The sequence below is a fragment of the Equus asinus genome, chromosome 20 (genome assembly GCF_041296235.1).
Source record: "Equus asinus isolate D_3611 breed Donkey chromosome 20, EquAss-T2T_v2, whole genome shotgun sequence".
In the NCBI taxonomy this organism is placed as follows: Eukaryota; Metazoa; Chordata; class Mammalia; order Perissodactyla; family Equidae; genus Equus; species Equus asinus.
Window position 1 is genome coordinate 84,789,289 of NC_091809.1, and position 15,861 is coordinate 84,805,149.

Sequence of the window (15,861 nt, forward strand, 5' to 3'; positions counted from 1 at the left end):
ACATTCTGATAAGTTTAAGTATTTTCCTTAAGTAAAATTTTTTGTTGTTAGAGTTGCAGTAAGGCCTTCATAAATATATGGTGTATTTTAGGTGAAAGTTACACAAGAACTGAAAAACATTCAAGTTGAGCAGATGACAAAACTTCAAGCCAAACATCAGGCAGAATGTGATTTGCTTGAAGATATGAGGTAAGGCTATAGTAAGTAGTTTGGGAACTTCTGTATGTCTGTTTCGAAGAACCCTTGAGTTAACAAGCTCCGGGAACTGGTGATGGAATTTCCTTTTTGATTTCCTGCTTTAAGGCAGTTCAGAGCTTTGACTCAGCTAGAAATTATAACTGGAACTAACACAGTACAAACTTTTTTCCCTTTAGTGGCGGAACCTATAATGTACATATACTATTATGAAAAGACAAGGGCCTTTATCAAACTATAATCCTTGAAGTAGAAATTCTTATTTAAATAATCTTTCCACTGAATCGTAACAGTAAATGACCTTAAGGATTTCACACAGATTTCTAAACTGACGCCTGTGGTTAATGGTTAATATCTGGTGGTGAGCCAGTCAACCTTAGATGATTATATACTAGCACTGTTTTTTTGAATGTGACAAATATAACTTTGTCTTTAAACGTTACGTTTAGTGTGAAAAGTGTTTATCATATTTTATCTTTAGCATTAAAGTTACCTGTATTCATAATCAAGATAACTTTGAATTTAATAGGTAAAATATTTTGCTTGCATTGTGAAAATCACTATCTTTATAGAGGGAAGCATGACTCATTTTATTGAAAGAAACACCACTTATTTTATTGAACAGTCCTGTAACAAACTGACAGTTCAACAAACATGTTTTTGTAAAGAATAGAAGATGATTTGCATGTTGAAACAGAGTGGCTGCAAGTCTTACTTATCTCCCTTTAGTAATACATTTTTCAAATTGGAATTAGGTCTGTGAGCCTCATCAGTTGCCTCTTTTTTCCTGTGGTGTACAACCTCATGTTGGTTTTATGAAAAATATTAACTATATGTTATTATAATAAAATTATATGTGTTTGGATAGCTGCATTGTTTGTAGCCCAAAGATTTTAATTTAAAGAGTTCCTTCCCCCCCCCATTTAATTTAGGTGCTACTTATGACTATTTCTACCGTATACCTATCTTTTTAGGGTTTCTAACCAGGCATATAAATCTAGTCTCACCCAAACTTGGATATACCAAGATCATTGTTTTCTTACTGAAAAGTACTCTAATTCTGTATTTGTTTCTTTTTGTTTTTCTTGTGGCCACAGGGAAATTTTTAGTCTTAATTCCTGTGCAAGATACCCAAAACTCTTCGTATGGTTAAAAATTTAGTTTTAAATGTTTATTAAGTGAATTAAGGTGTTTTAGTAGAAATCTCTAGCTGAAGAAAGTATAATAAATTTTCAGAAGCAGTTTAAGAAGCCAAAATTAGTGTGTAAGCGAAGACCCTCTGTGGGGAATGGGTGATCAGTGGTCATTAAGTCCTGTTGATTATATCTTCTAAAAACTTCTTGTTTGCTTTCTTTTCTCTTTTTCCCCTATTGCCTGTACCTTGGTGCAAGGGCTTATGGTCAAGTATATGGACATTCAAGGCAAATAATCATGAGTTTGTGTCCAGGCTCTGTCACCTCCTAGCTGTGCTGACTTCTGGAAAATGACTTAACCTTTCTAAACTTAAGTTTTCTCTTTTGTAAAATGAGGCAGTCGTGGCTTTTGTTCATAAAGGTTGTGTGGATCAAATGACAGTGCATGCAAGATGTGGCGCACAATCACTGCTAGGTTGATATAGGTTGTTGCTCCTGCTACTGTTGTTTAGTTGTTTGTATTATTGCTGACACCATCGCATTTCACTTGCAGTATTGCAGTGATATCATAATTATTGCAGTATTCCACCTCCCAGTCTCTCCTTTTAACTCTGTCTTCTACGTTGTCACCAGTTAGCTTTCTAAAAACATTATTGTATATCAGATTCTCTGTGGCCTTCTGGGTAAAGACCAAACACCTTGTCATAGCATATACAGCCTTCTGCAACCTAGCTGCAAGCTTCCTTTGCTGGCTTAATTACTACCATTTCATGCCCATGCATCCTTCCTCTTTCTTCCCCCTGCCCTGGCCACTCAGGACTTCTGGTTAGCTAATCGTGCTCTCTACATCTTGCCTTTGTTTGTGCTCTTCTCTACCTCTTGATACCCTTCCTCTTACCTTTTCACCTGACAAATTCTGGTTACCACTAAGTTGGCGAGTTTGTTGTTCTCTGTGATCTCAGAGAATTTTGAATTTGCACATGCTTCTGGCTTCCCCCCTCATGTGAATTCACTGAAATCAGTGGCTAAGTCTTATTCATTTTTGTGTCTTTGTACCCTTTGTTTAGGCTAGCAGAATTGTTAAATTAATGTGATTGGTTATATTTCCATGCACCTTATTTGTTTTTAGCTGACATATTTTATAAGCTCTGTTTGGAGGGGGCTGTAGTGTGTCTTTAGATCAGGGGTGTGTTGAGCTTGTGTTACGTACTTTGATTCATAGGCTCATTTTAAAATGTACTGTGCCATTTGATGTAGAGTATGTCTTTATTTATACGTTATACATAAATGCAGAGATTGTTGGGGCTCCAAGGATTAATGGGTTTTTTACTGTTAAAGGAGTCAATGGGTTCTTCTTTTATATTAAATTAATGTAATGAATCCCTTCTATATAGGTGTGAACAGAGTGTTATATTACCTCCTAAAACCTGAGTTTATAGGTTTCTGATTTGCTTTTTTTTTTTAAATGATAATATTGAATTGGAAGTTGAAAATTGCCTACTCTTGGTATTCATGATAACTTTAGTTCCTTGAGGAGGGAGGTGGTTTGGCTTCTCTGGTCTGTCCTAGCAGTGGAATGACCTTTTGAAAATTCATTAGAAATCTCTGAACTTGGCTTTTCATAGATACTGTGTTGCAAAGGATCTTGCCTGCTTTTCCCTTTTTGAGGCTCCCACCATTCTCTTCTCCAAAACCCCACAAACATCACTCTTTCTCACCAATGGCCCCCCCCAACCAGTGTTACGCTCAGTTTAAGTTAGTATGAATTCACTCAAAAAAGTGCAAATAGCTTTTTATTTTTAATAGAAAGAAATTACTAGTAGATGGAGGAAAGTTTTTGTGACTTTAAAAAAAGTAAAACCAAAACAAAACAAAACACCACGATGCAGTAAGCTGTAAATAGGAGAATTTTATGCTGGGTCATAGCTAGTTCCCCTCCCCCCTTCTCATCTTCTGGAATTTTGAAGGGAGGAGACCAATTATGATGCAGCTTTTTTCCTTTGCTCTCCTCCCCTTCTTCAGTTCATTTGTTCCAGGGATGCATTTGGAAGCTGGTGTGTTGGAAATAAAGTATGAGAAGGAAAGATAACTCATTTGTTCTTAATCAAGGACACTCCATGCCTTGGGGAGATTTTCTACTTAAGCATTTCCTGTTGACTTTTGCTGTCAGCAGTAGACAAGCATACTTTCTTTTTAGTTTATTATTATTATTTTTTTCCTCCCTTTTTTTTTTTTCTTCTGAGGAAGGTTAGCCCTTGGCTAACATCTATGCCAGTCTTCCTCCCTCCACTTTATACATGGGTTGCCGTCACAGCAGGGCTCATAAGTGGTGTAGGTCTGTGCCTGGGATTCGAACCTGCGAACCAGGGCCGCTGAAGCAGAGTGTGCTGAACTTAAGCCCTAGGCCATGGGGCCAATCCCTCTCTTTGCTTTCTAAGACCACTTATAAGTAGGTTTCTATACAACATCCTATGTATCGTTTATTAGTGTTGTATATTTAGTATTGTTTATTCTAATGATGTGCGAAGTAGAGTCAGTAAAGAAAGTTCTTTGCAGGGACCCAGAATATAAAGAACTACCTTCTTAGCAGACATTTTTAGGAGGTCATTATATAATATGGAAAAAATCATAGAATTTTAGAGTCAGATCGATACTATCACATTTGTGGATTTTTAACATTTTCTTTTCTGTGGATTGCTGTTCATGTCTCTTTTTTGGGGCTGAGGAAGATTGGCCCTCACTAACATCTGTGCCAGTCTTCCTCTATTTTTTTTTTTTGTGAGGAAGATTTGCCCTGACCTAACATCCGTTGCCAATCCTCCTCTTTTTTTTTTTGCTTCAGGAAGATCAGCCCTGAGCTAACATCTGTGCCAATCTTCCTCTATTTCGTATGTGGGATGCCTTCACAGATGGCTGATGAGTGGAGTAGGTCTGCGCCCGGGATCTGAACCTGTGGACCTGGGCTGTGGAAGCAGAGCGCATGGAATTTTAACCACTTGGCCATAGGGCCTGCCCCCTCTTCCTCTATTTTGTATATGGATGGTGCCACATGATGGCTTGATGAGCAGTGTGTATGTCTGCACCCGGGAGACGAACTTGTGAACCCCAGGGTGCTGAAGTGGAGCCCACAAACTTAACCTCTACACCACCTGGTGGTCCCACATTTGTTGATATTGTAGATGAAGATTGGAAACTGAGGCACAATGAGATGAAGCGAATTATACTGGGGAGAACTCTAAGCTGTTTCTCCTAATTTCTAGACTAGTCTACTTTCCCTTGTATCTGTATTTCCTAAGCTTTTAATCAAGGAACTCATCATGGGTCTCATTTTTTGGAAACATTTTGCCTCTCAAAAAGTACATTCTAACTGGTAATTTGTTTTCTTATTTTTTACTTTTTGTACATCGAGCTGTCAGTCCGCTTTGAATAAGTAGTTTAAAACTACTAATGTGAGTCCAGCCAAAGGCACAGGTACCTAAAACTTGCCCTCTGAGAAGGCTGAGTGTGTGGTTTCTTACAGATGTTCTGAAAAATTGAAACTGGCTCAAGAAGCACCTGTCCTTCCTTTGTAGACACCTGGAGGTCTGGCGACCTCAAGTGAGGAATTGCTGTACTGTGTAAACCTACACAAACTGTAGGTTCGTGGGAGTCACTGCGGATTGGGTTCTGAAGTCTGTTTATGGGTGCTCTGAGACTTTTTTCATTGTCTCAGAGACTGTTATGTCTAGAAAGGAACCTTAGAGGTAGTTTGGTCCAGAGGGTTTTTTAAAAACAGATTTATTGAGATGTAATTCACGTACCACACAATTAACCCATTTAAAGTTTTTAGTATATTCATAGGGTTGTACAACCATCACCACAGTTCAACTTTAGAACATTTTTGTCTCCCCGAAAGAAACTCTATTAGTAGTCACTTCCCATCACCTTCTCCAGCCTGAAGCAATTACTTTCTCTCTCTACAGAAATGGAATCTATGTAAATAGAATCATACAATATGTGGTCTTTTGTGACTGACTTTTACTTAGCAGAATGTTTGCAGGTTTCATCCATGTTATAGCATCAATACTTCATTCCTTTTTATTGCCGAATAATATTCCATTGTATGGGTATACCCCATTTTATTAATCCATTCATCAGTTGATGGACGTTTTGGCTATTGTGAATAATGCTCCTTTGAACATTCGTGTACAAATTTTTGTGTGGACATATATTTTCATTTATCTTGGGTATATATTTAGTAATGGAATTGCTGGGTCATTGGTAACTCTGTGTTTAACTTTTTGAGGAACTTTTTTCCAAAGTGGCCACGCCATTTTATATTCCCACTAGCAATAATGTATGAAGGTTCTGGTTTCTCCATGTCCTTGCCAACGCTTGTTATTTCTGTCTCCTTCATTATAGCCATTCTAGGTGTGAAGTGGTAGCATATTGTGGCTTTGATTTGCATTTCTCTAATAGCTTATGATGTTGAGCATTTTTTCATGTGCTTATTGGCCATTTATATATCTTTTTTGGAGAAATGTCTATTCAGATCTTTTGCCTATTTTTTAATTGGGTTATTTGACTTTCTTATTGAATTGTAAGAGCTCTTTATACATATACCTTATCAGCTATGTGATTTGCAGGTATATGCAGTATTTGCAATATTTTTCCCACTCTGTGGAAGAATCACCTGAGGTGATTTTTATGTGCACTAAATTTTGAGAACCACTGAAGTGGTGGAAAGAATAAAGACTTTGAAGGTAGAACAGAGATTGAAACCCAGCTCTGCCACTTATTAGCTGAGTGATCTTGGATAAATTACTAAGGTTCTCTGAACCTCATATTTCATGCATGTAAAACAAGGTTAATGCTTACCTTTTGATTTTCTGTGAAAGTTAAATGACATATGTGAAGTACTGAGCATGGGGGGTATTCGGTATAGGCAGCTACTATTATTAGTGGAAATTTTGGCTACAGCCTGGGAAGACTTTTGTCTTATTCAAGGTAACAAAGGAAGTTACTGTGTTTCATTAATTCTAAGAAGCACATTTTTTTAGATTCTTACATTTCTGAAATCCAGATACATCTTAGCATTGCTTTTGGCTGTGATGCAGTTGTCATTGTCTCTTTCTGTATAGAACTTGCCGAATAGGTGTCAGCAGGCTCGGAAGAAAATCCCAGAGATAATGGTTGGAACAAAGTTGTTGGATCACCCGGGCTTTTGATGGCACAGAGAATATTGTGTGGAGAAACATGGGTGTCAATGACTGATTTAAAAAAGTGATTCAGAACAGTTTGACTCTGAATGTGGCCAGTTTATGCACCAGTTTATTTCATTTATCTTGTAAAAGTTAAAACTGTTTTTTTTTAAAAAAGATTTTATTTTTCCTTTTTCTCTCCCCAAAGCCCCCCGGTACATAGTTATGTACTTTTAGTTGTGGGTCCTTCTAGTTGTGGCATGTGGGACACCGCCTCAGCATGGCTTGATGAGCGGTGCCATGTCCGCGCCCAGGATTTGAACTGGCAAAACCCTGGGCTGCTGAAGCGGAGCATGCGAACTTAACCACTCAGCCATGGGGCCGGCCCCTATCTTGTAAAATTTATACATAAGAGAAATATATGCTAAAAATCTGACTAAGTTTAAGAGAACTCTTTTAATAAGTGCAAATAAAAATTGTGATGGGAGGCTGGCCCCGTGGCTGAGTGGTAAAGTTTGCATGCTCTGCTTTCACGGCCCAGGGTTCACAGGTTTGGATCCTCAGCATGAACCTACACACCACTCATCAAGCCATGCTGTGGCAGCATCCCACATAGAAGAACTAGAATGACCTACAAGTGGGATATACAACTATGTACTGGAGCTTTAGGGAGAAAAAAAAAACGAGGAAGATTGGCAACAGATGTTAACCCAGGGCCAATCTTCCTCACCAAAAGGAATCTCTCCTATGTAATAAAAAAAATTTTTTTAAATTGTGACAGGGTATTGTATCAATTTAGTTGGAAGCATTTTTTTCTTAGTAGAACATAAAATAATGTATCTTGGGGCTGGCCCGGTGGCACAGTGGTTAAGTATGCACGTTCCGCTTGGGCAGCCCAGGGTTTCGCCACCAGGATTAGAATCCTGGGCGTGCACATGGCACCGCTTGGCAAGCCATGCTATGGTAGGTGTCCTACATATAAAGTGGAGGAAGATGGGCACGGATGTTAGCTCAGGCCCAGTCTTCCTCAGCAAAAAGAGGAGGATTGGCCCCAGATGTTAGCTCAGGGCTAATCATCTTCTTCAAAAAATAGTAATGTATCTTGCCATCAGTGGTGTTTTGGATACGATGAAAACTGGAAGTAGCAGATCAGATACTGGACCCAGGTCTTTTTTCATTCATTCAGCAATCATTATTGCTTCTCAATCCAGTGTTGTTTCAAATGAAAACTTAAAAATGATGTAAATATTGAGAGGGAGAATTTTTTAAAACAGGGCTGCAAGGAAAAGATTAGGTAGGACCATACTTAACGTTTTGTTGATAGAAAGGCAAAAAAAGATGACTTGATTTTAAAATTAAAAGATAATGTGCCACTTAACTGACTAAATGAATTTAAATTTTAAATATATACTTCGACATTATGGTCAGTTATGGAGGGGGAGACTAAAAATAGGAGATACAACTAGGCAGAGGAGGAAATGGGGAATTATAATTCGAGATGATGAAACTTGTCACAGACCACTGCTTACTTGAATTGGAAGAGTCAAGATTTTAATAATACCCCTTCTTATTGCTATTAATGGTTTATGAGTTCATAAACTTTTGTTCATAGATCTTTATCTGCTCCTTAAATGTGAGGATTTGGTTCTGGACAAGGTGGCCGTTGTAGCCCACTGCAGAAGTAGTTTTACAATTTATAGACTTGAACGGAGGATACTTTCATGAACCGGATGGGATTGAACCACGGACTAATAATGAAGCTTATCCACCACTCAGCTTAAGAATAGAAGTGTTGAAGGGGCCGGCCTGGTGGCGCAGAGGTTAAGTTTGCACGTTCTGCTTTGGCGGCCTGGGGTTTGCCTGTTTGGATCCCTGGTGCGGACATGGCACCGCTTGTCAAGCCATGCTGTGGCAGGCGTTGCACTTATAAAGTAGAGGAAGATGGGCATGGATGTTAGCTCAGGGCCAGTCTTCCTCAGCAGAAAGAGGAGGATTGGCAACAGATGTTAGCTCAGGGCTAATCTTCCTCAAAAAAAAAAAAAAGTATAGAAGTGTTGAACAATTTTTGTGTGCACTTTCCCTTATTTGGTCTTTTTAGCCACACCCAGGTATGTAAGTCTGAGAGATGGTGAAGGTGATCTGTGATGGGTAACTGATATACTGGAATGAACACTGGCTTAGAGGCATACAACCTGGGTACCAGTCCTAGTTTTTAATCTCTTATTAACTGTGTGACTTTGGGCACAAGTCACTTAAACTTCTCTGAGCTTTTTGTTTTTCATCTAAAATGGTAATAATTATAATACTGTATGGGATTATTTTGATAAATAAAGTAATGCATATGGAAGCTGTCGTGTAGTGTGTGGGGCATAATAGATGCTCAGTAAATGCATGTGAACTATAATTTTGTTAAGTAAGTGAGAACATCAGTTCAGAAATTATGGTCTGTGACTTACTCATTCACTAGAGAGTAACCTGTGAATTAAAAAAATGTAATGAGCCTCAAAGATAAACTGTTCAGGTAATACTTGAGTAAAGGATCTCCTTACCAGGATCAGCAGTCCTGGGTACTGTCCATCTCTCGTGTGTTGGTAATGATTCTCCTCATGATTGCTGGGTGGCTTCTGCACCTCCAGGATGATACTCTCCTCCAACAACGTTAGGTGGAAGAAGAGGAGGGAAGGGCATTTTCTCCTTATGCAGATTTTGCCTCCCTTCCTTTCCTCCTCCTTTCCTTCTACTAGGAAAGACAGTTTCTCCCAGAACTTATCCCAGTAGACTTTCCCTTGTGTCTCGTTGGCTGAGTTTGCTTCGTAAGCTCGTGCATGCCTAACTGCAGAGGAGGCTGGAATGTGACTATCTTCTTGGAGAGGTGGTCTTTCCCAGCAAGAAATAAGGTATTGGTGGCAGTAATATGGCTTTTGCCACATTATTGTTTTGCCTTGCTTGCCACAGGGACCCATTTCTAATTTACTCCTACTGTATCCTATAAAAGTGTGAAAAATGTGTTGGAGTTAGATTGTGAAAGGTATGGCTGGAATACCAGTTGTCTCAAGCAGACTGGGAATAAGGGGCTCCTCGGAAACCATTTGTCTCTCTGCTCACAACTCCTTTTGAATTCGGTGAATTAAGTAAGGAGTGGGTTTTTATATTTGCCATAGGTATTGGGCCAATAGGCCAGTGGCCTCTAAGGATTCTCCTCCTAGGAATGTAGGAGTGGTTAAACGTCTTGTCACGTTTGGTATTCTGGTGGTCTAAGGGCGCTCCAGGCAGCTGTATTTTTGCGGAACTCCTGTTACTTCTCAGGTGAAAGCATTAATGAGTAGCAAAGTGGCTAAACTGAAAGCAGGGAAGGACAAAAAAGGGCTAGAATTACTCCCAGCTGAATAATTTGCCTCTTAATAATTGAGGATTGGCAATTTAGTCTTGAAAGTATGAAGCCTTTTACCTGAGGAGGGCTTTGATGGTGAATCGATGTTTTTCTTCGTAAATCCTTCAGATGTTCATTTGAATCCCACAGATGCCGTTCTGTTTTGTCAGTGTCAGTCTTCAGGAATGATCTGATGCATAAGCAGGAGTTTGTAAGTCTGGTTTGTGCTTTTGGCTCTTCAGTGACTAATTTGGGAACTAGGCAGAGAAACTTGTAACCCCCTCCTTTGTTCCATTGCTGTGAGTTTCCTGTCATGTGTTGGTCAGGACTGACTTAATAGAACCTTAGCTGATATTTTTGCTTCTTGTTATTGTGTCCTCGCAGTATTCCTTGGTGATGCTTTATTTTAACATTTCATTTGATCTCCTTTTTGGCGTTCGTGTATGAGTGTCTTGTCATCCAGATGTTTTCTGTTTTGTGAACTTTGAAATAAGCTCAATTCAGAAAGAAAATGTTATTTCTGGTGTTATAAAAAGTGTTACCATGTCTGTGGTCCCACAGGAAACAATTGAGGGCGTATACCCCTTGGTTATATTTTAGTGGTATTTGTTTTTCTCCCATTGGCGGCTGGAGAATGGGGACGAGAGGCAGAGACTTTTTATTGTATACTTTTTTCTGTATGTTTTAAATTTTGAACTATGTGAATATTACCTACTTTCAAAACTAAAATTAAATGATACAGTACTGGTAAACGTTTTATTGCATGTCTGTTAAACATAACAGATATTGTAAAAGTTTACATAGCTGATGCTAAAATGTCATTTTTGGCTTTTAATTAGTTTTTAGTGAAGTGATTTTAATCATTAGTAGGCTTTACAGTTTACTTCTAATATGTATGAGTTTTAAGAATACTTGATTTACAGACTTCTCTTCATAAATGACTAGTCTCCAGCTGGTTGTAGTTCAGAGTTGGGGAAACAGGCTCTATGCACTACCGTGTTCCGTTCTTTCTTGTGGAATTGTTTTGTCTCCAAATGAGGAAACATATTGGGTGGTTAGATTTCTGCCCAGCTTCTCATTTTATTTTAGCTAACTTTATCCAAAGATTTTACATCAGTAATCATTTAAAATATTGTTTCTGTGGTGAAATGTATTTTGCATTATTAGCCAACTTTCTCCATGGGGGAATTGTTTTGTCTGTTTTACTGTAGAGGTGTGTCTGAGCTATATTGAGCTGATTGAATGTTTTTAGTGTTCCATTTTTCTTTTCTTGCATTTACCTATTTCTCTTTTTCAAGTGGTTGTTCTGGGTGTTACACCATGCATCTTTAATTTAGCACTGTATACTTAGAGTTAATATTATACCACTCCATGTAAGATACTTATTACAATAGTCCAATTCTAGTTACTCCATCCCAGGCATTGTGCTGCTTACTTTATAAGCCTCATAATACAGTGTTAGTTTTGCTTTAAACACAGTTATCTTTTAAAGAGATTAAGAGAAGGAAAAAAGTCTTTTATATTTACCAATTTTGACTCTCTTCTTCCTGAAACCAACATACAGGTTTGAGTTTCCATCTGGTATCGTTTCCTTTTGGGTTGAAGAACTTCCTTCAGCATACTATATCAGTTCTGCTGGTGACAGTTCTCTTAGCTTTTACTCATCTGAAAATGTCTTTATTTCACCTACATTTTTGAAAGACAATTTTTGCTGGATATAGAATTCTAGGTTGACAGTTGGTCACTCCATTGTGTTCTGGCCTTCATTGTTTCTGATGAGAAGTTGGCTATTATCTGATGAGAAGTTAGCTGTTTCTTATATACTGTTCTCTTCTATATAATGTGCTTTTTTCCCCCCTCTCTCTGATAGCTTTTTTTCCTCTTTATCTTTGGTGTTCCGCAGTGTGAATGTGATGTGACTAATGTGGTATATTTGTAATTATCTTGCTTGAGGTTCACTGAGCTTTTTGGATCCATAGGTGATGTTTTTCAACAAACCTGAGAAATTTGGGGCCATTATTTCTTCAAATATTTTTTTCTGTTCCATTCGCTTTCCTTTTTGGGCTCCAATTATACATATGTTAAACTGTTTGATATCTGTGTCCTTCAGATTGGATGATTTCTATTAATCTGTTTTCTGATTCATTGGTCTTTCTATAGTTTTCAGTCTGCTTTTAAGCCCATCTAGTGAAGTTTTCATTTCTGATATTGTACCTTTAAGTGCTTGAACATATTTATAATAGCTATTTTAAAGCTCTTGCCTGATGTTTCCAACATTAGAGTCATCTCATGGTCTGTTTTGATTTACTGCTTTTTCCCCCTGACTATGGGTCACATTTTATTTGCACATCTAGTAATTTTTGATTATTTGGACATTGTGGATGACACATTATAGGAAGTCTCGATTGTGTTGTCTTTCTTTAAAAAGTGTTGAATTTTGGGGTTTCAACTGAAAGCCTGCATGCCTAGGGTGTACAGCAATGTCTTCACTCTGGCTGAGCTGAAATTCCAACGTCTCCCAGCAGTTTGCAGCTTCTGGTATCTGTCCAGCTTTTAGACCTGCAGCATTGACTCTCCTAGGCCGCATGGAATCTCACCCTGGCTTATGTGTAGCCCAGTACTCAGCTGAGGATGGTCAGGGAATCCCCATGCGTTTTCTAGGGCCGCCCCTTTGCAGTGTTGCCTCCTCTCCACTCCCTTGTCCTGTAAATTCTCACCATCCCAGTAGTCCAGAACTCTGATCTCAGTTCACTGAGACCATCGTGCTTGGCTTAGGCTCCACTTCCTTGTGATGCGGTTGAGAGAGTGAGTGTTTCAGGTGGAAAGCTGGAGCGAACATGGTCCATGCCTCCTGTGCTGCCAGTTGTTTTATACCTAAAAATAGTAGAGTCATATATTTTGTCCAGTTTTATAGATGTTACTCCAGGTGGGCTAGTCTGGTACCAGTTACTTCATCATGGCTAGAAATGGAACTGCCTTTAAATACATAAGTAGGATTATGTGTTTATGTGTATTTAATATCTACCTAATCTTAATTAATTCTCTGCTTTTGGGTATATGAGTTTGGATATTCTATGTATAAATGTACGTGTGCCGTAGCACAGGCATTTTTTAACAGCTTTGTTAAGATATAATTCATATACCATGTAATTCACTCATTTAAACTGTATAATTCAGTGGCTTTTAGTGTATTCACAGAGTTGTGAATCCATCCCCACAATCGATTGTAGAACATTTTCATTACCGCAAAAAGAAACCCTGCCTTTCTTAGCCATCACTCTTCCCCTTTTGCCCCATTTGCTCGGCCCTAGGTAACCACTAATCTGCTTTCTATAGATTTACTTGTTCTGGACCTTTCATATAAATGGACTTATACAATATGTAGTCTGTGGTGACTGGCTTCTTTGACTTGACATAATGTTTTCACGGTTCACTAATGTTGTAGCATTTATTAGTACTTCATTCCTTTTTTTTTTTTTTTTAAAGATTTTGTTTTTCATTTTTCTCCCAAAGCCCCCTGGTGCATAGTTGTGTATTTTCAGTTGTGGGTCCTTCTAGTTGTGGCATGTGGGATGCCGCCTCAGCAAGGTCCGATGAGCGGTGCCATGTCCGTGCCCATGATTTGAACTGGCGAAACCCTGGGCTGCCAAAACGGAGCACGTGAACTTAACCACTGGGCCATGGGCTGGCCCCACTTCACTCCTTTTTATTGCCAAAAAATATTCTGTTATTTGGATATACCACATTTTATTAATCCATTCATCAGTTGATGGACATTTGGGTTGTTTCACTTTTGGCTATTATGAGTAACAGTTCTATGAACATTTGTGTACAAATTTTTTCATTTATATGTATTTTAATTTCTCTTGGGTATATGCCTAGGAGTGGAATTGCTGGGTAGTATGTTAACTCTGTGTTTAACTATTTGAGAAATTACCAGTCTGTTTTCCAAAGGGATTGCACCATTTTACTTTCCTATCAGTAATGTGTGAGGGTTCTGATTTCTCTACATCCTTGTCAACACTTGTTGAACATTAATTATATCTCAAAGCCTCCCAGCAACTATGCATTCTATTATTATTATTATTATTACTATTTTCATTTTATAGATGAGGAGACTGAGGCTCAGAGTGGTTAAGTGACTTGCCCAAGATCAGAGAACTAAGAAATGGAAGAACTGGATTTGAACCTGGGTGTATATGCCTGACTTTAAAATTTAAGTTCTTTCTCTCCTTGAAAACTGTCTCTAAAGGTGTATGATATAGCTTTTGAAATCAAGTGAAATTTTCATAGTATTTCCAAGCAGTGAGAGAACCTATGTTAGATAGATATTTTCTCAGCCTTTGTTAGATCTTGGCAGGAATCCATTGAACATAGCACCACTTTTTCCCTGGTTTTGATAGCTGTACTCAGTTTTCTTGAGAGTAGAAGACAGATGTCTTTCACTCAGGATTATTTTAAATAATTGGAGGCACAGCATTTTCAGTACCCACCATGTCCAGACGTTGTGGATGGAGTATAGCATCTTCTTTTAAGAACTGCTACTTAGAATAGTTACCATAGAAGAGGTGTAGGATTCAGTGCCTTGCAGACCTTTCAGTCTGGCTGATAAGTAGAGGAGTGGAAGAAGATCCATCGTCTGGAGTTTCATGTTTTTTCGGATCCAGGATTGTTGAAGGATTGTGTGGGACACTGGACTTGTAGGGATCTCTTAGCTTTTCTGATAATTAGGTTATATTTTGAAATATTTCCATAGTTGAAAAATGCCTTGTCTGTCTTTTTTTGTTATAGGTTAAGACCAGGCAGTTTTGTGGTGACTGAGTAAAGGATACAAAGTTTCTGAATAGAGCTAAAGTCTTGCTATGCAGCAGTGTTTTCTCTGGCCACCTAATTATGTTTATTTTTAACTTTTTGGCAGTGTACCTAAAGTAAAATATACTCCACAAATAGCTTAGAATCAGTTTATATTGGGTGGTAGAAATGTGTATAATCTTATGATACTTTATATTTGTTAGTAAGCTCACTTTAATAAAAAAATTCTTCTTTACGTGTTTGAAACCAGTACTTTACAAAAGTTATTGAAATGCTTCTTACCTAGAAAATAAATTGCTCTTAGCTAATTACTTACATTTTGTTTAGCTGTATGCATGAGGAGACATATTTTTCTGAGGAGACATAATAATCCTGAATTTACTTTCAGGAAGATAACCAGATTTTCAAAATTCCATTAGTTTTTAAAAAAAACAAATATAGAAGAATAATAGTAACAAATTGTAAAACTTTGTTAAAGTTTTTTAAATGGCTTTGACAGTGGTCTATTTTGTTAATGTGGTATCTTTGGTCATTGATCTAGGGCTAGTCTTGATATTTTAGTACAAATGTTTATGTCTTCAAACTTCCTAAGTGTTATATGTCAGTATCATTGTAAGGAAGGAGAAAGCAAGGAAAAAGACCTCAGTGTTTAATTTTACGTGAGCAACTCTGCCAGGCAGAAGGCTCTGAAAGATTTATGATGTATCTTTTAAATGTACAATGTAATTCAAGGATAAATAATAAGATATATCCTGCACTAACAACGTTTAAAGACAAATAATGTAGTAAAAAATTATGTTATTTGCATCTTATAGAAATAGCAAAGATTTTCATTTGATTAAAATGTTTAATATGTGTTCTCTGCCATGATCTCAAAGGAATGTGTGTTCCACTTTAATAAAAGATTATCTGACTAGTGAATGTCTCCCACTCTTTTCTTGGCAAAGAAAACTTGACATCGTAAATTGGGTCTTAAATATGATATATCATAAATGAAAACATTTAAAGTCCTGATGTTCAAAGGTGAACTTGATTATGGATCTCCTGACAAGATGATTTTGCCAACTTGATTAATATTGATAAGTCCTAATGGAAAGTAATTTTTTTACTTGAAAATGCAGGGGTTCTTTTTGTTTTTGTTTTTGAGGAAGATTAGCCCTGAGCTAGCATC

General features: G+C 37.8%; 1 protein-coding gene across 5 annotated transcripts in view; it reads left to right on the forward strand.

Moving 5' to 3' along the window:
* FCHSD2 (FCH and double SH3 domains 2) overlaps positions 1–15,861 on the forward strand; it is a 276,252-nt gene that overhangs the window by 14,037 nt on the left and 246,354 nt on the right. For all 5 annotated transcript variants that reach the window (XM_014842037.3, XM_014842036.3, XM_070490775.1 and 2 more), the window contains exon 2: positions 92–189. In XM_014842037.3, coding sequence (XP_014697523.2) covers positions 92–189 — 98 coding nt within the window. The remainder of the gene's footprint in view (positions 1–91; positions 190–15,861) is intronic.